We start from the raw sequence: 20,732 nt of genomic DNA on the forward strand, positions 1-20,732 counted from the left end.
TAGATGAGTATATTTGGCCCTTTTCCCTAAAAAAATGATTCAATAAGAGAGTTTCAGGGAACTTACTTTTTCTTTGTACAAATAGCCGGCCATATTCGCTGTTTATTTTTTTAGCCATATATATAGATTATACATTGATTATACACAATTATACGCATATAATACATAAACTATGCATATATTACACGTCCACGATTATGTTTTATTTAAATGGTTGAATGCGGGATTATTTGGGTTAATTCTTCTTGTACTTCCCACTCTAACCACTAACGGTGCCCACTTCCTATTCCCTCCAAAGCTTGCGAGCTTCTTTGTATTTAATTACTAAAAAATTTTAATAATAGATTTTGTCTTTCTTTTTGTTTTGATATTTTCACTCTATCAGTCCGTGAACGGTGGATTGATCCAAAGAAAGTTAATGGCAGCAGAGGTTATTGTGAGTTTGATCTTTTCTGTTACATTAAATTTTCCAAGTATAGTCAACATGGTGACATAGTGGAGTAGCTAAAAAGAGAACCTAAAGGCAAAACAAATCAAATTAGGACTTAAGTTATAATTGAAGTGTAATATCTTTTCTACTCTTATTATATTATATTGCCAAGGGAAATAAAATTATTGATTTTTGTGATTTGGTACCAGAAATTGAACGTAATCTAATAGCTTGTTTGGATTGTTGTTACGTGTCGTTTCATAATATATTGTGTTATATTTTACAATATTGTACTGTATTGTTTGATGAATACAATGATTGAATAGATTGTATCGTTTGTAGTTGTTTTGTGATGTCATTCACCAACAGTATGAAGAATAAACTTGCAATATTACTAAGAAAATATAGGACACGGAGTAAAATTATTATATAAAAGAGTAGGATAAAGGATAAAATATGATTATTTAATAATAATGAAGGGAAAGATGAGAGAAAAAAGCAAGGTATAACGACGTCACTACCTCAAATCCGTCGTTTCATAAAGTGACATTTTTCGTCGTTATGTAATGATGAATTTAACGATACGATCGATACAGTAAAATTTATGTAACAATCAAAACAAATATTGTATTTAAAGTAACAATGCAATTCAATACAATACGTAAATCCATCCAAACAATATTTAAAGGAAGGAAAGATAAATTAAGTTATCTTCATTAAATTATCGTTTTCAAATTTTAAGCACCTAATAATACATAAAAATCTTCCGTTAATCGTATGTTTAATTTCGTACCTAATTGAAGAGAGAGTATTTAAAAAGGAAACTTTTTAAAATTATCTTCCTTTGGATCAAGGAGTCATTCAAACATTATGAATAGTATAATAGATCTTCCAAATCGGCGTTGTTAACACACACAAGCTAATGTTTCCAACCAAAGGAATAACTCATTAAAATAAATAAAGAGTAAGTATTCCGGAAATAATAGAATTATGCAGCTAATTTGACTTTGATCTAAATGTTTACACTTCTTCGTAAAACAAAAGTATAGACAAGTATAGAGAGAATTTGATATATTATTCAAACTTATGTACATAATGAACTGAAATCTCCTATATTTATAGAAGAAAGGAAGTTGTTGTGTAAGTTGCTTCTGTAAACGGTTGTGTAAGCTGCTACTGCACCAGATATAGATAATCTTCTACCGAGGGTAATATTTATCCATAACTGAGTACCGAAAGGATAAACTCATTGTACCAGATATAGATAATCTTCTACCGGGGATGATATTTATCCATAATGATGTACCGAAAGGATAAGCTCATTGTACCAGATATAGATAATCTTCTAGCGAGTGTGATGTTTATCCATAACGGAGTACCGAAAGGATAAGCTCATTGTATCAAATATAAATAATTTTTTATCGGGGGTAATATTTATCTATAACGGGGTACCGAAAGGACAAGCTTTTTCAGGCGGCTTATTTCCAATAGAGTACTAAATAGATAAACATATTTACGGCGGAATTTCATATAAATAAGTTTCTTCACGAAACTTATTTACAACAGAGTACTAAATGAATATCCATAATATAATATATTTATAACAACATTAAATTTATTCAAGTATTCTTGTCAGTTATTGCCCATGCACGTGTCTGTTAGTCTGTCTTAATCCTTGTTGGTTACGTTTGATTCCAAAATAACCACAAGAATCTTAACTAAACTACACGCTTCATCATTCCACTGATGCACAAATTATGCATTGTTTTTGTTTTAATAAAGAATTGACATATCTAGTATGTTTTATCTAGTTCTTAATATGTACCTACTATTGCGAAAATCATATGAATTCGTGGTCGAATTTATACCAAGAATCAGATATTTGACCATCGTAATGTGAAAATTCCACTACTTTAATTTTCTTGACGAAATAATTTCCTTGAAGTTATGAGTGTTTTTTTAAGTGGTCTCAAAAAGTTCCACTTATGAAATTAATGTGCCTGACGATAAATTTATACCAAACAAGTTTCTGAAATTTTCACAAAAGAAACCTTTTGAAAAAGTATACAGAGTTTTACAAAAGGTTAAGAATTATTTTCTATAAAAGAAGGAGAAAGAATAAACTTATAAATATGGGAATATTTGGTCAGCTAAAAGATGGTGACATTTGGGTTTTCAGCTGCTAGTACTTTCCAACGGTATGAACTACCCTTCAGCTGCACCTACTCCTCTATTTACCTTTTTCAATCTAATGATTAATTGGAATTGGTAAACTAATTTTGAATTTTTATTTCCCAAGGATTTTATGGTGATGATTGTTACCGTTTTTGGATTGAGTTTTTAAAAAAAAAACTATTACAATTACTCTAACTGCTTGTCTGATGGATTATAATTTTTTTTGGTTATAATCTACAAACTCATTTTCAAATATTGCAAAAAATTGAAGAATTCTTGTAAAAACTGAAACAAACACTACTTTAGGACTTTCCGCTCGTTTTTGTGAACTATGTTTGAATAGATTATTATTCGTCCACGGTCCATTCCTATTTATGCTTCTCATGCCATATATCACAACTATTAATTAATATTAAAATACAAAAAGTAATGTTTCATGAAGTTTGAAAAATGGGTCCAAAGGAACAGATAAGGTCAACTTTTTGAAGAGAATGAGCATTAGTTAGAATGAAGTTGAGTTGTAAAGTACGATTTGATAATGCAATAGTGGGAAAAAAAAATTACAAGAGTAGAAAAAGAGTTTTCCTTCTGTACAACTGGTCATAAATTTAAGCAAAATCCAAGGTTTGAATCAAAGTATAAATAAAGGTAGTGGGTCCGGTTGTTGGGTATGATGCAATCTGGGCTGTTAGAATGAGACGGCGTTATTTCTGGGCTGATCTGGATCTTGGGTTAGCACTTGTAAGGAATTTGGGCCGGCCTATGTGGACCGGTAGAAGTATACGGATAAAGATATTATATCCGGTAATTTAGTTATTTTAAGAAAATTTTACCACTTATAGCAAAGGTATACACCCTATTTATTATAAACTAAAATTATTTTAAAATATTACTTTTTATAGCTACCTTTTATATTTTATAGCAAAATAGTTATTTATGGTATATACTACCATTGAGGCATGAAATACACCATATATGTTTTCCCTATATCTTTCTTTCAATTAACACAAGATTCTCTCTCAGATTTTGTAACGACCAGGCCGGTCGTTTCGAGAGTTATAGTCCCATTTTTCTCATTTCTGCTTCCTTTTGTGTTTTTCAGCTATATTATATTATATCGGGTTAATTGGTTCGGGTCCGGAGTGGTATCAGAGTGGATTGAGACACTTAGTCTCTAAAGTAGAAGTTTAAGTTGGAAAAGTCAACCAGATGTTGACTTATGTGTAAACGATCTCGGAATTGAATTTTGATGGTTCTATTAGCCCCGTTAGGTGATTTTGGACTTAGGAGCGCGTCCGCAATGTGATTTGGAGGTCCGTAGTAGAATTAGGCTTGAATTTGCGAAAGTTGAAAATTTGGCGATTTTGGTCGGTAGTGAAAAAATTGATATCGGGCTCGGAATAGAATTTCAGAAGTTGGAGTAGGTTCGCGTTATCATTTGTGACGTGTGTGTAAAATTTGAAGTCATTCGGACGTGGTTTGGTTGGTTTCGGCATCAGTTGTTAAATTTGGAAGTTTAGAAGTTTTTAGGCTTGAATCTGAGGGTACTTTGGTGTTTTGATATTGTTTTGAGTGATTTGAAGGCTCGACTTAGTTTGTATGTTGTTATATGACTTGTTGGTACGGTTTGTTGAGGTCCCGAGGAGCTCGGGGGGATTCCGAGTGATTAACGAATTGTTTGAAGTTGGAAAATGCAGCTGAAGCTACTGTTACTGGTATTTCCTCACATGCGGAGGGGGAGCCGTAGGTACGAGGTCGCAGGCGCGCGTGGGAGTCCGCAGGTGAGTAGGAGAGGTCGCATCTGCGAGTCCGCAGATGCGGATAGGTGCCCGCAGAAGCAGAAGTGAGGAGGTCAGGCAGCGTCCACAGGTGCGAGGTCTTTTCCGCACCTTCGTGGTCGCAGATGCGGATATGGAGCGTGGGTGCGAAGTTGGGGGAATTGATGATTTTTTGCAGGTGTAGAGTTTCTTGCGCAGATGCGGCACTGTAGGTGCCCATATTTGGCCGCAGGTGCGAAAGCCCTGAGCAGAAAGTATAAAAAGAACACTTCGCGAATTTTGGTTCATTTCCACCATTTTCAAGTCAGTTTTTGGAGCTTTTGGAGTGATTTTGAAAGGAGATTCAAGGGTTTTCAGTGAGGTAATTAAGTTGCTTGGGCTCTAATACTCCTATCTATGGTGATTTTCTGTTGTTTAATCATTTAATTAGTGGAAATTAGGGGTGAAAATAAGGGGTTAGGGCTTGGGACATGGACTCGTGAGTGAATGGGCTTTCTAGTACCAAATGACGTCGGATTTTGATAAATTTTGTATGTATGGACTCGTGAGTGAATGAGCTTTCAAGTTTTGTGACTTTTGTCGGATTTTGAAACGTGAGCCCGGGGGCCGGGTTTGAGTGAATTTCGGAATTTGGCCTATAATTTGGTATTTTCCTTGTGGGATTCATTCCTTTAGCACATATTGATCGTATTTTATTGATTGTGGTTAGATTTGGGTCATTTGAAGGCCGGTTCGAGAGGAAAGAGCATTTCGGGGTAGGAGTTCTACACTGTTGAGGTAAGTAACAGTTTTAAATCTAGTCCTGAGGGTATAAAACCCGGAGTTTGGTATAATGTGACTGTTTTGAGGTGGCACCCATGCTAGGTGACGGGCGTGTGGGTGTACGCCATGAGGGATTGAGACTTGTTCCATCTCGGGAGACTGTGAAGTCTAATAGCCTTTATTTGTGTTTACATGCATTCCTGTCTACTAGAACCTGACTGCCTTTCATGTTAGAAAATCATGCTTAGGCTATATTTCCTGCTCATGGTAGTTATATTCAGTCATAGTGATTCTTGTACATGTTTACCTCAGTCTCTGTTATTTTTCCGTATGAAATATTGTAATACTTTGATTTGGGTTGTTTTCCCTTTATTTATTGAGGGCTATGAGGTTAGAGAGGTTCATGACTGAGTAAGGCCGAGGGCCTGTTTGTGAGATATTATACTATAGCACGTGAGTTGTCCGTGCATCACGTGAGTTATCCGTGCGGATCCTTATATTATACTATTGCACGTGAGTTGTCCGTGTGGATCTAGATATTTATACTATGGCACGTGAGTTGTCCATACAGCACGTGAGTTGTCAGTGCAGATTATAGCGCTTGGACTGTAGAAGCCCCTCATGAGTCTGAACAACCCCAGTGAGCGTGGGTACCCATTGAGTGTGAGTGGTGAGGGCTGAGAGCCGAGTGGTTGAGCTGTTGTGACGAGTTAAGTATGAGAGGCTGTACTGCTTTTTATTTGTTGTTGCACTTAGTTGTTATCGGTCATTGATGTGAAATTCTCTGAAAGGTTTTTATATCCGGATTACATGAATTTTAACTGTATAAAACTGATTTGACTTAAACTACCAGATTTGATAGTATGACTATTCTTTGCTGGAATTATTGAAAATGAACTGTACTGTATAGCTCGTCACTGCTTCTCAGTTCCTTATTTATTTATGTTACTTGTTGAGTTGGTTGTACTCATGCTGCACCCTGCACTATGTGCAGATCCAGGTGTGTTTGATCACGGAGATCGTTAAGTTCGGGCGCGATCGAGTACCGGAGACTACGAGGTAGCTGTCGGCATTTGTAGGACCTTGTCTCTCCTTCTATATTTCTTTCTGTCTTGTATTGATACTTAGACACTGGTTGTATTAGTTTGGTTATCTAGACGCTCATGACTTAGTGACACCCCGATGTCGGGCTATTTTTTCGCACTTATGTTTTATTTGGATTTTACCCCGTATTTATGAAAAAACTCCGGTTATTTTAAATGTCTTAATTCACTTCTGTTGAATTTTGAAAGTGTTTTGGAAAGGTCGGCTTGCCTAATACCACGATAGGCGCCATCACGACGGTTTAGGTTTTGGGTCGTGACTGATTTTTTCAACTTTCTCTCTCTCTTCCTTCTCTCTCTCTTCGAGCAACTCAAGCCTAGTATTGATGGCCGGCGACAAAGAAGAATCTCTCTCTTTCTCTCCAATTCTCTTTCAGATTTTTTCTTCTTTCTCTCTCTCTTCCTTCTCTCTCATCGAGCAACTCAAGCCTAGTATTCCTTCTCTCTCTGCATACAAACATTAAAATAGAATAAAATATAAATAGTGAATATATTTAATTTTAAAATACAGTAAAATACACTGAATACAAATAGAAATATAGTAAATACAACCAATGAAATATAGTGAATACAGTAGTAATAACATATATTAGCAATAACTAAAATACTGTTAATACAAATACATTTGAATACACTAAATATAAAATGGCGCGTACCGTAAATACAAACATTGAATCTAATGAATGCAACAGTAAAAAAAAAATATTGAAACACACTAAATACAAAAGTTAAATACAACAGTTATATACAACTGAAAAATCATTCTAATTAATTGGGTTGATAATGAGGCATGTTAGAATTGATTTTATTGAGTTATATTAGGAGTGTATCATGCTAATTGATATTATTTTTGTTATTAGACAGCTGGACATACCTATTTTTAAGGTGATTGTTGTTACTGTATTCATGAATACATGGCGCCAATACATGTGAATACATGCACGTACAACTGGACTGCCTGATTTTAGGTGCTTTTTGCTGCTGTATTCATGAACACAACAGTGCAAATACATGTGAATACATGCGCGTACAACTGGACTGTCCTGATTTTAGGCGTTTTTTCCTGCTGTATTCATGAATATAGTAACCCAAATACAACGAATACACTACTGTAACAACTGAATAGTAGATATAGAAAGTAATTATGTATATGGTAATTATAGAAAGTTAACAGCCACTAAACAATAGCGGTTTCTGAAAAGTCCTCTTGTTTTAAACCCCCCAAAGACCTCTTTAATCTTGTAATCAGTCAAATTTTCTAGATTTATTTTTTTAAAACCCAAGTTAGTAGGTTGTTTTCGAGAAATAAGCAAAAGCAAGTGCTCATCCAAGCCGTATTTACGGAAGTAGCAGGGAACTTGACCGTCAAGTTTGGAAAAAGCTGGTCAAGCGTGTTCTTAGATTAAGTTTAAAGATAAAATGATGTTCAGTTGCAAAGAGGCTACATAGGTTGAAGGTGCAGAGAAACTTCATTGAACGTTATAGTTTTTGCTAGGGGTGTTCAAACTGAACCGAAATCAAATCGAGAAGTCAAATCAAATCAAGTAAAAAAACCAGATTAGATTTGATTTGATTTGAGTTGAGTTGGTTTGATATTGAGTAAAAAAATTCGAACCAAACCACAATATAAATATATAATTTTTTTATATATACTTTTAAGACTTTATATAGAATTCCCTTAAAAAAATGTCTAGAAATATTTGGGATCCTCTCTTGGGATGTAATATTTAATAGAACTATGAAGTGTCTTCATTTTTATTTACTTTAAATAATTGATTGCATCACTTTCTTATCAAGTGTTATTGAAATGCATCTTTGTTCTCCCATATTCATATGTCAAGATTTCTTATATCCTTTTCAAATTTGAAATGGTATTTCGATAATTTAAAATTAAATAGAACATATCATTATTTAGGTATCATATTGATTTTTATATTTAATTATTAAATTTATTTAACCTTGAAAGCGTACATCAACGGAAAATTATTATTAGACGACATAGGAAAAAATTATGGATTAGGTGGGAAAAAATGAAATAAAAATATTTTGATAGATCATATGTTTGATAGTTTTTTTTTTAATTTTTACTAAATATATATATTAACTTGTCAAAACTTTATCTATAATTTTAAGTAAGATTGAAATAATATTCATCTCAAAAAGACCGAAAAATCTGAAAAACACAGAAAATCCAATAAAATCGAACCAATCCAAACTGATATAGTTAGTTTGGTTTCATTTTGATAAAATCTGAACCAACCAAATCCATATACACACCTAATTTTTGCTATGCAGGAAATAAGGCCATGGGTTTTGCAATGAAGAAATGTGGTGGTGGAAGGGTGAAATAAGGTGATCGTAGAGATTTTGGAGTGGAAAGATAATGTGACGCATAGAAAAAGAGAGTGAAAAAAATACTGAACAAGAAAAGAGTAAAAAGAAAAAGAAAAGAAAAAAATGTGTAAAAAGTAAGAAGTGAGCTCCCTGCCTTCCACTAGTATTTTCTTTGTCTTTTTTCACCATCTCCCCTGATGTGATAAAAAAGTAAAAATATGATGGTAAGAGGTCATAGGACAAGTATAAACTACCTTCCATCATACAATATTAGTTCCTCTTTGAGTAATGTAAAGGTTAAAAGGTCGCCCATAAAGTTTAGGCATATAGTTGACTTTTTCAGACAAATTTAAGAATAATATATATGAACCATTGTATATCTTTCAAAAATTATAGTACTTTTTTTTTAGTTTTGGAGGACATGATCTAGGACTAACTGTTTAAATTAATCCATTTATGGAACACACTAAACTAAACTAAGATGTTAAGTTCTAACTAAACAAGAACTAGCTACAAAGAAAATTAACATTACGACATTCTGATATATTAATCTTTGTTAATTTTCTTTGTTAGTGACCTAGTTCTATTATAAAAGCTAAATAAGGGAGGTTCCCCCATTCCTGTAATAGTCTAATATGCACTTTGTACAAACACAATACTCTTAGGAGATCCCTCTTCTGAGTTTGGGTCTGTTGATTTTTTATTTGAATTTTCGAGTTTGCCATTTGTTCTTTATGCTTTTCTGGTAATAACAACTTTGTTATACATAGAAAAGAGGGTCTTGATAAAGAAAGACGAAAAATAGAAAATATTAGGAGAATCAAATGATGAGAAAACAAGTGAAAAGTGTGCAAGATCATATGATAAATTGGTCAACAAGCAATACATACTTTGTTGTGACGGGACTTTTTAAATATTAGCTTTGTTAACTAAAACAAGGCCTTTTCAACAATAACATTATTAATTAACTTAAGGATAGAGAATTATTATGCTAGTCAAGTTCTTCATAAAGTTCTAAACAAAAGTGTAACATTGTAGTGACTCTATATGGATTGTCCATCTTTAAGGAATTGAAAGCATTCAATTTAAATGTGTATGTATTTTAACTAATGCAAGGAAGCTTGTGAGAGCATAAAGCAAAGTTTTCACTATAACTATCTAATAGATAACTAAAACAATAGTAGCATTGAACGTTATATATAGTGTGACACCTTTTTTTCCCTTAAAGGATGGAGTTAGTGTTTTTAATGTCAGAGGGATTTCACTTTTGAAGTGACAAAAAATCATTTAAAAAAAAATTATTTAGAAATTGCCACTTAACAATGGATTTTGTTGTGTTAGGTCACCTTATTAAAACAAGTTTATTTGAAAAGTAAAATATTTTCCTTTGGAAAATGAAAATAACCCTATTTACTAATTCACGAAAGAGAATTTCGACTAGAAGATTCTATAGATTGATTGGGGGAATTTCATATTTCTATTTGCTCTCGAACAATTACGAATTTGTACTCCATAATCTATTGGAGAACTATCTTAAGACATAAACACAGTAAGTTTCATAATCTTTGCGCCTCCAATTTCTTGCGGCTCTAATTTTATCTCCATTAATTCTTGTCACGATAATTTCACCTTCACGAAAAATGACAAATGAATAGGCTGCCTTCAGGCCTATTCCAATAGGCTAGTGTAACTACAATAAATTAGACTTTTTGCGGCGACACAAGTTGCTACAAAAGTCCTGAAAGTTGCTGCTAGTTGTTTATAGTGGCGACAATTAGCTTGCCGCAAGTAAATCCATTACTAAATGTTTCTTGTAGCGACATATAGGAGTCGCCACAAATGGTATGAATTAGTGGCGGCTAGATACGCCACGAAAGTTAAACATATACGCCACAAAAAGTAGTTCCCCGAAATAGATTTTAACCAAGTCGCTGCGGTAAAATGACCTTTAGCGGCAACCCTAGTCGCCACTAAAACTATTTAACCATCAGTGGCAACAACTATGAAAATGCCTAGTAGCGACTATACTTGCCACAAAAACTGTTAAACTATCAAATCATAAATGATGTTTAGAGGCGATTGTAGTCACTACAAAAAGCATTATCACTTCTGTGGAAACTCTCAATTCGCCACAACTAATCTTTTGTGACAAGGTTCTGTCGTCACTAAAACTTATTCATTCAGCAACTATAATGAACACAATTATACTACATTTCTAGTGGCAACCAATTGTCTAAATTAAAATACAAATATATTTCTATCAATTGTCTACAAGTATTAAGAGAATCAAATATTATCCAACAAACACCCAAAAGCATTTCTCAAACAAAATATTAAAATTACTTCCACTACTAAAAAGTCAATTACAATATAGACTACACAATACTTTATTGTACATTTTACGCCATTGTTTATGAACCTTGGACCTTGGACCTGTTATTAAAGTAAAAACACACACATCACTTTGACAATTCTCACAATTTAATGCAAATAGTAAAAGGGGTGACAATAATCCCAAAACTTAAATGAAAGATCAATTCTAAATAGAACTAGGCGTGTACATTGTGTGAGAGTTATTCTATCAGAAAGAAGATTGTTCATATATCAATACATCTGAAATTCAATGTGCAGTAATTCCACCAAATAAACAAATCATGTGTTGCTCAAGTGGGATGTATCTTAAGAATGATATTCAACAGATGATACAGGGTAATGTTATAAATAAGTGCATAAGACTTGTTTACAATTTTATCACCCTAAATCCTGGAAGGATATAGCACAATCTTGATATTATCACTGTCAAAATATTTTCAAGAAAAGACACCAGAAATGGTAAACTTCTTAATGGCAGAAAATGGACCTAGTTCGATGGAACTTGCTAGTTTTATGCTTTAGTGTAACTGATGTTTATTGCTGTAACACAAGGGTCAAAAACTTTAGAAGAAGCTAACACATTAGATCTGAGAAGCCTCTTTCAAAGTTCCATATTTAAAAGAGCATGTAAATGACGCAGGCTTACAATATCTTATCCATTCTAACAAAAAACACAAGTATCAGTCATTACTAAAATTCACTTCTAAAGTCTATTCAGGTTGATTCAGATGAAAAAGCCACATATTGAAGATATAGAATCCAATTTCCTTCTTTGATCATACCAGGTCATGAAGAGTACAAAAATATTAGCAGTACCTGTTGCATTCGGGTCATGAAAGCAGCTTATTGTTCTATATCCACTTGTTCACGCTCCTCTTCCAACCTCCTTTGCAACTCCTGTTCCATATTCCTTCGCAAATCGGCTTTTCATGCTCTAAAAAGCAGCATAGTGCTGATCACAAAGGCTTGCAACTTATGCTTTCGCAGCCCGCCACAACCTTCAGATTTATCCTAAACACAAATGTAATATTACGTTTGATATTCATGCCAAATATAGTCAGGCTAAGCACCGGTTCTACTTCAATACTGATTCTATTTACGAAATTAACGATACAAGCATCATGAACTTTATTTGTGAAACACTTGGAACAACTGAATCATGAAAATTTATACTATTGTATAATAAAAAATGCAGCGAACTAAACCATGACACTCAATTAGACATCATTATTACCATGAAAAGTATCTCTTTCTCTTCCTAGTTCCTAATCTTACTACATTTCTTGACATCTTACCGTGTTATCAGTATTTAGAAAGTTAACTCCTCCTTCAAAGAATTGATATATAACTAATAAAATAAAAAGTAAATAACCATCTGGAATTGGAGCCAAATGCAAAAATATGCAGGTCCCATCACTAAACACCTGTAGCTGTTTGATTAAATTCATATTCAATACTTTTCAATGTTTGAAACCATTAAAGTAAGAAACTCAAACTATATTTGGGAAACAATATCAAATAAAAAGTAGGACAAGTATTTTCTACTTGTAAAACTAGAAAAGGTTCAGTTCAAAAGCAGTAAGCAGGTTCCATCTTTCTGTTTCACTTTCCTACATAAATAAATGCTAAAGTCTGTTTTAATTTCCTATTTGATATACCTGAGTAGTCAAATATGGAACAAACACAAATACATCTCAATAACACACTACAAGAGAATCAATATCTAACAGCATCGCAATTGAGTGACTCAAGTCATATTTGACAGTATCAAAATCCATGCATATCATAATTCGGTGCAAAATCCTAGCTCAAAATGAGAGCCACATACTAGGGAAACAACATAAAGATGGTATCATCATTAAGGATGTTGAAGTTCCCGGAGAGAAAAAAATGAAACCTTTGAATGTTCTTCGAAATAACCTGATTTCATAAAAGAATATCAATTATATAAGCTGAGTTTAAGATGTGACTCACATGCTCTCCTTCCTGAATTACATACAAGTATGCCCTTTTTCTACATACACAGAGAAAGTACAAAGAGTAGAATATATTAGGCTGAAGTGAAGAATGCTCTTAAGTGAATAAGGCAGAGATTAAACCAAGAAAAAATGCTCATGTTCCGGAAATTAAACACTTCAGGAAATTTCTTAACACTCAGATACTTAAAAAGCAACAGAATCCATCTTCAAAGCTAAAAACCCAGGTAAATTTAACCTAAAAGAAGCCCTTTTCTTTGAAAAACTTACAAAATTCGAGATACCCAGTTTAATATCAAACATTCAATCACAATAACAACACCAAAAGGTCTAAAATTTCAAAAAAAAAAAAAAACTTTCAGCACATCCAAAGAAAGAGATAATTGAGAGACGACCGTCAAGATCGAGAATCGACAAAATAGGGGAAATAAAAATAGAGATAGATAGACATTGTACCTTCAAAACTTCGAACGGCTTAGAACTGCTTACCCTCGCAATGATTTTCAAACTTTGAACTTTCCTCCTTCCTTCTTTGAGTTGTCTCTACTGTGATTTGAGCGATTTGAGAGATTGTGAGGTGTTTGAGCAGAGAAAATATTGAGAAATTCACAGAGAAGAAACGCAGCAAAGAACTAGTATTGGAGCAAAGAAACCTAGGGAAGAGAGCATTTGATATTTTTGGATATTCTATTTAGTACTTTTTTTTATTTAAAATAAAATCAATTATTCTATTCGGTGAAAGGTCAAATATACCAATGTATTTTCGAAAATGGTATAAAAATATCTCTCGTTATACTATTGGGCTATATGTACCCTTCTCGTCATACTTTGGAATAAATATACCCTTATTTTGGATAGAGTGGCACAGGTCAGCACCAGATTAAAACGACCCATTTCTTTTTTTTACCCGATCCGTTTTAAAAAACTCACCACCCGACCTATTTTAAAATTCAGTTTTTTTAAAGTATATATTTTGTAAAAATTGAATATATATTCTGTAAAAACTGAAAAAAAAAAAAAAGAAATTTGCAAAATATATATTTTTAAGTCTTTTCAGTTTTTTTAAAGTATTTTTTTTGTAAAAACTGAAAAAAATGCTTTCAAAACTGAAAAATATATATTAATTGAAATATATATATTTTGTAAAAATTAAAAAAAAGAAAGAAATTTGCAAAATATATATTTTTAAATCTTTTCAGTTTTTTAAAGTATTTTTTTTGTAAAAACTGAAAAAAAAAATAATTAAAAAACTGAAAAAAAGACTCTCCTAAAGCACTGGACTACATATGCATTAGTTTTAAAAAAATAAAAATATTTTGCAAAATCTTTTTTTTTCAGTTTTTACAAAAAAAATACTTTAAAAAACTGAAAAATATATATTTTGAAAATTCCTTTTTTTCAGTTTTTACAGAATATATATTTCTCAGTTTTTAAAGCATTTTTTAAAAAAATATATTTTTTTCAGTTTTTACAAAAAAAAAACTTTAAAAAAACTAAAAAGACTTAAAAATATATATATTTTGTAAATTCTTTTTTTTTTCCAGTTTTTACAAAAAAAAAATTATTTTTTACAAAACATATGCTTTAAAAAAACTGAATTTTAAAAAGGGTCGGGTGGTGGATTTTTTAAAATGGATCGGGTAAAAAAAAGAAATTGATCGTTTTTATCTGGTGCTGACACGTGACACTCTATCCAAAATAAGGGTATATTTCTTCCAAAGTATGACGGGAAGGGTATATATAGCCCAATAACGAGGGGTATTTTTAGATCATTTTCGAAAGTACAGGATATATTTGACCCTTCGACGTATTCTATTTGGAGCGACCTGTTGTCCTTTTGAGGCGACTATTTACCAGTCGCTGCTAGAACTATGGAGCCAAAATTATGTTCTTAGCGGGAATGTAAAATTACCTAAAAACCTCGCCACTAAATATTTACCTTCTGCAGCGACTTTTTAAGTCGCCAAGTCGCCAGTATAATATTTGTTGCAATAAATAGAGTCGCCACTAAATGTCGCCGGAAAAAGTCCCTTAAAGAATTTTAGGGATGCAATTTTAACCATTTTATTAGTGTTAGGAATTTATGAAAAAAATTTGTAAACTTTGAACAACACTAGATTCCTTGTTATGAATTTTATGAATGATTTTTTCAAGAATCTCATGTAGGAACTGAACCATATTTGCTTCTTCATGAAATAAATTATGCCATGAATTTACCTCCAAAATAATTTCAAAATTAGTCTATCTTCTTCTATACTTAAACTTCTACTGCATTATAAGATTTAATGCATTCATTAGATAGCACAAATATTTTTTTTGCAAAAAGAAAAAATATAGGATAAATATCTTTCCTTTTTCTTATTTCTTTGATTTTTAATATTCATAATACACATTCGCAGTAGCATCAATTCCCTTTGGCTATTCATCCTTCATTAGAATAAAATTGACTTAATTTTTATGAAAAAGACATCACTTAGCCGCACTCAAACTTATAATAAAGGTACTTAATTACTAGATAAGTTTAATCATAATAAACTCTTAAATCATTCAAAACGAAACAAATTCTAGAAAGAAAACATCAGGAGATCGAACTCAAAACCAAAAACAAAACAAAAAAGATCACAAAAAATAGGAGATACCTAGACAGTTTTACTTCTAAACAAAATAAATAGGAAACACTGTTATAAATCAATCAAAGGCCCAAGCATTCTCTTGACGGATTTGCTCCTCTTCTTCAGGGGTAAAATCATTCTTGATATTAAATGCTTTACGTATTTCCTCTGGCGTTTTCCCTTTAATCCTATCAGCAGTTTCTTGACACAATATATCCAATAGCTCCTTATCATTAAGATAATTAGCAGCTAAAATTAGATCATACAACTCTGAGTAATTCAGCACCTTCACAAAATTCTTGTCAAAATCCTTCAACTCGTCCCCGGAGACGCCCTCCTCGGAGTGTTTTTTCCAGTATTCGACCACTTTGGCCATTGTTTTACTGTCGACATTAGGCAGAGGAATGGCGTTTGAAGCGCAATCATCTTCCACCATATTTTTGATGGCTTCTGACCTCACGGCCACTGCCTCGTCAAGTTCGAATTCCTCGCCATCTCTTGTCTTTAAGACTAAGAGTTTCTTGGAAGACATTGTGAAGGTGAAAAATCTGAATGGAGTGTTTTGCTTTCTTGAGAGAGCTTTGAATGATTTCAATGCATGAGGAATTGAAGGGCTTTGGTTTGTTTTTATAGAATACTACTAGGGTTTTTAGTATCCTAGTTGAAGTAGGAAGTCAAAACGACAAAAGAAAATATGGAAAAGTACATAAGCAGCTGCAAACTAAATTTGCATAAACCATGTCAGTGTAGGAAAAGTATTCTTACATAAACCATATCAAATAAGGAAAGGGGAGTGTTTTTCTTTTATAAATATTTTTCAAATACAGTACTACTTCGTAGATAAATAAAAAAACCAAATAAATACTTCTAGGTTTAAAACCGCCTAAAAATGTTAGAGATTGAAGGAAAAAATACATTGTTTGTTTATTCCTAGTAATATAATTAGCACAAATCTATCCCAATTCACACGATTCTGGTTCCATTTTATGATATTTTAAAAGTGCAACATTATATTATTACTAATATTAATTTACAGGAGTGTTATTTTTACGGGTAATTTAGTTAAATCTATTTAATTCACGAAATTTAAATTTGGATATGATGTTTTCCTTGACCTTTTTTCTTTTATCTTTGACACACCCCTTAAGAAAATACTAACTTCTAAAAAAAATAGGCGTTTTGACTAAATTACTCATAATTAAAATTTGTATATTTTTAACTTAATGCATTGGGATAATTAAATAAGGACAACAACAACAACCCAGTATAATCTCACTAGTGGGGTCTGGGGAGGGTAGTGTGTACGCAGACCTTACCCCTACCCTGGAGTAGAGAGGCTGTTTCCAAATGACCCTCGGCATCCTTCCCTCCAAAAACTCCCCACCTTACTGTTGGGGTAACTCGAACTCACAACCTCTTGGTTGGAAGTGGAGGGTGCTTACCATCAGAGCAACCCACCTTGTCAAAAATAAGGACAAATTTTGAAAAAAATAAAGTTAATTCCTTCTTGATTATGTAAAAGACCACTTATTATGGACGAAAGAGAGAACTATTTTACCATTAATTTGTTGTTGGCTTCTCACATCTGTTCATGATTCCAAGATGAAAACACATAACACTCTGTAATATTGATTTGGCTGACGTATACATTATTTTTCGACTCGTATATTGAATCCCTTTGCTTAGATGACCAATTCACTACTAGAAAATCGTAAATTTTCGACTAAAATTTCAGACGAAATCGGTCGGAATTTTAAAAAAAATATCAATTATATTTTTTAAAAATATTTTCGACCATATTTCCGACAAAATCTGTAACGACCCGACTGGTTGTTTTGAGTATTACAGTCTTGTTCCTCCATTTACTGCTTAATTTATTCTTTACAGTGGTTACGTGACTTGCCGGGGTAATTGGTTCGGGTCCGGTGAGGTTTTGAAATGAATTAACACACATAGTTGTAACGAACCGTCCGGTCGTTTAGAGAGTAATAGCCCCGATATCCTATTTACTGCTTCCTCTTTCTGCTTATGTGACTTGCCGGGAGTCTTTGGTTTTGTTTTCGGAGCGTTTTGGGACACTTAGTCCCTAAAGTTGTAGCTAAAGTCTAAGATTTTGACTGTAGTTGGAACTGTATGAAGACGACTCCGGAATGGAGTTTTGTCATTTCCGTTAGCTCCGTTGGGTGATTTTGGACTTGGGAGCGTGTTAGGATTGTGTTTTGGAGGTCTGTAGCTAAATTAGGCTTGAAATGGCAAAAGTTGAAATTTTGGGAAGTTTGACCGGTAGTGGACTTTTTGATATCGGGGTCGGATTCTGATTTTGGAAGTTGGAGTACGTCCGTAATGTCGATTATGACTTGTGTGCAAAATTTGAGGTCAATCGGACGTGGTTTGATAGGTTTCGGTATCTGTTGTAGAAGTTTGAAGCTTCAAAGTTCATTAAGTTTGAATCGGAGGGTGATTTGTGTTTTTAGCATTGTTTGATGTGATTTGAAGGTTCGACTAAGTTCGTATGGTATTTTAGGACTTGTTGGTATGTTTGGTTGAGGTCCCGGGGGCCTCGGGTGTGTTTCGGATGCTTAACGGATTGAATTTGAACTTATGCAAATTGCTGAAGTTTTCTGATTTCTGGTGTTTTCGCACCTGCGATGGGGAGACAGCTGGTGCGGACTCGCACGTGTGGAATGGAGCTCGCAGATGCGGCCCTGGTCTGGGTAACCAGTGGTCGCAAGTGCGAGAAAAGGGGTGCAGAAGCGGGAGCCGAGTGGTTGAGGAGTTCGCAGAAGCGGACCATTGTCCGCAGGTGTGACCACCTCATCGTAGAAGCAGTCCCAGGCCTCTTAAGTCATTTCCGCACCTGCGATGGAAATTCTACAGGTGCAGCGTCGCAGGTACGACTATGTGATGACCCAAAATGTCATCTTTAAATTTAATAAGTAATTATGTGTTCTAAGACCTTAAAAAGCACCATTTATCATTCCTCGACTTGCGTGCACAGTGCGTAAAATTTTTCAAAAAGTTTTCATGTAAAAAATGGATTAAAATGTGAAATAGAGCTTTAAAACTCAACTGAGTTGACTTTAGTTAACATATTTAGCAAACGGATTTGGATCAGTATTTTGACAGTTCTGGTAGCTCCGTATCGTGATTTGAGACTTGGGCGTATGCCCGAAATTTAATTTGGAGGTCTCTAGCTCAAGTTATGACCATTTAAAGGAACTAGCAATTTAAAGGCTAAAAACTTTCAAGTTTGACCACGGGGTTGACTTTTTGATATCAGAGCCGGAATCCGATTCTGAAAATTTGAATAGCTCCGTTATGTTATTTATGACTTGTGTGCCAAATTTGAAGTCATTCCGGATTCATTTAATATGTTTTGGCACAAGATTTGCAAATTGAAAAGTTTAAAACTTAAAAGTTCGAATCGAGGTGTGAATTGTAATTTTGATGTTGTTTGGCGGGAATTGAAACCCCGAGTAAGTCCGTATTATGTTTCTGGACTTGTTGGTATATTCGGACGGGGTCCCGAGTACCCCGAGTGTGATTCGGATAGAAATCGGATCGAATTGTGAACTTAAGCTAATTCTGAAAATTTCTGCCTCTGATGTAATCGCACTTGCGAGGGTCTTGACCGCAGGTGCGGCGGAATTGCGCAGATGCGGGACTGGGCTGGCTTGGGGTCTTCGCAGGTGCGGCCATTTTGCGCAGAAGCGGATGTCGTAGGTGCAACAGGAGTGTCCGCAGATGCGGAACTTCACCTGGCAGCCTGGCATCGCAAATGCGAGCCTTGTCTCCCAAATGCGAGTTCGCAAATGCGAAACTTTTATCCGCATATGCGAAAATAACTGGGCAAAGCCCATAAATTCGGAAGTCGCCATTTTTACTCATTTTTGAGTTTCAAGTCTCGGATTTGGGCGATTTCAAGGGAGATTTTCACGACTTTGAATTGGGTAAGTGTTCTTTAACCAAAAGTGATTATATTTCACAAATCCATGTCTATATTCATCATTTATTTCGGATTTAGATGGAAGAAATTGGATTTTTTGTAAAACTTTTCAAAAAAATAAAAATTTAGATTTGAAGGTCCATTTGACATCGGAATTGGATAATTTTTGTATGGTTGAACTCGTAGCGGAACGGGCGTTCGGATTTTGCAAATTTTTTCGGGATATGAGACGTGGGTCCCACTATCGAATATTTTAATAAATTTCGGATTTTTATCCGAAAAAATAGTATATTCATATGGAATTAATTCCTATGATTAGTATTGAATATATTGAATTGTTTGTGAATAACTTTGAAGCTTTCAGAGATAAATTTAAAAGGAAAAGATGTGGTTGAGTAATTGATTCGAATTTGCAAAGCGAGGTAAGTGTCGTGGTTAACCTTGACTTGAAGGAATAGAACCCTTAAATTATTTGTTATGTGAAATGCATGTAAACGACGTATAGGCGAGGTGACGAGTGTCTATACGTCGTCAAATTAATTGTTTACCTGTTTATTTGAAAAATCATAAATTATTTTAAATCATAAATTAATTATTATAATAATTATTTCTCTCATATTCTTTGTCAAATATTAATTCTTGAATTCCTGCATTAATTGTTACATGCTATTTGAATTATGTGTTTTAATTGTTATTTGACATTTAGCATATTAAATATTGAGCTGCCTATTTTCTCCCTGATTTCCATATTAATTTGCTATTTGTCATTGTTTGTTTCATAATTAAATCATAATTATTGTATACTTGTTGTCTTATAATTTAATATCAATTGTTGCATTTATTGGGGAAATTTGTTCTATGAAAATTGATTGAAATGGATATATTGGGGGATCGGGTTGCACGCCGCAACAAACTTATTAAAAGTCAATAGTGGGGGATCAGGTTACACGCCGCAACAGACTTATTAAAAGTCAATATTGGGGGATCGGATTGCACGCCGCAACAGACTTATTAAAAATTCTATATATATACTTGATTGAAATAAATATATACTTATTAAAAAGTCTATATATACTTTATTGAAATAAATATACAACAGACTTATTAAAAGTCAAAATTGGGGGATCGGATTGCACGCCGCAACAGACTTATTAAAAAGTCTATATATACTTGATTGAAATAAATATATAATAGACTTATTAAAAGTCAATATTGGGGGATCGGATTGCACGCCGTAACAGCC

General features: G+C 33.6%; 1 protein-coding gene and 1 long non-coding RNA gene across 3 annotated transcripts; both read right to left on the reverse strand.

Annotated features, from left to right (window-relative positions):
- Positions 1 to 10,811: 10,811 nt before the first annotated feature.
- Positions 10,812 to 13,614, reverse strand: LOC107794236 (uncharacterized). 2 transcript variants are annotated; one of them, XR_001649890.2, is made up of 4 exons: positions 13,388 to 13,614; positions 12,930 to 12,969; positions 11,772 to 11,966; positions 10,812 to 11,015 (listed from the first exon to the last, which is right to left on the reverse strand). It is a non-coding gene; the product is annotated as an uncharacterized LOC107794236 (long non-coding RNA). The 2 variants fall into 2 exon arrangements; XR_001649891.2 differs by lacking the exon at positions 12,930 to 12,969 and having other exon boundaries at positions 13,388 to 13,611.
- A 1,918-nt stretch (positions 13,615 to 15,532) lies between these two features.
- Positions 15,533 to 16,124, reverse strand: LOC107794237 (SKP1-like protein 1). The gene has a single exon (XM_016616718.2). It carries the CDS (start codon positions 16,073 to 16,075, stop codon positions 15,620 to 15,622), a length of 456 nt encoding a protein of 151 aa, XP_016472204.2. The 5' UTR covers positions 16,076 to 16,124; the 3' UTR covers positions 15,533 to 15,619.
- Between the last annotated feature and the right edge of the window lie 4,608 nt (positions 16,125 to 20,732).

Source organism: Nicotiana tabacum, chromosome 17 (genome assembly GCF_000715075.1).
Source record: "Nicotiana tabacum cultivar K326 chromosome 17, ASM71507v2, whole genome shotgun sequence".
Taxonomy (NCBI): Eukaryota; Viridiplantae; Streptophyta; class Magnoliopsida; order Solanales; family Solanaceae; genus Nicotiana; species Nicotiana tabacum.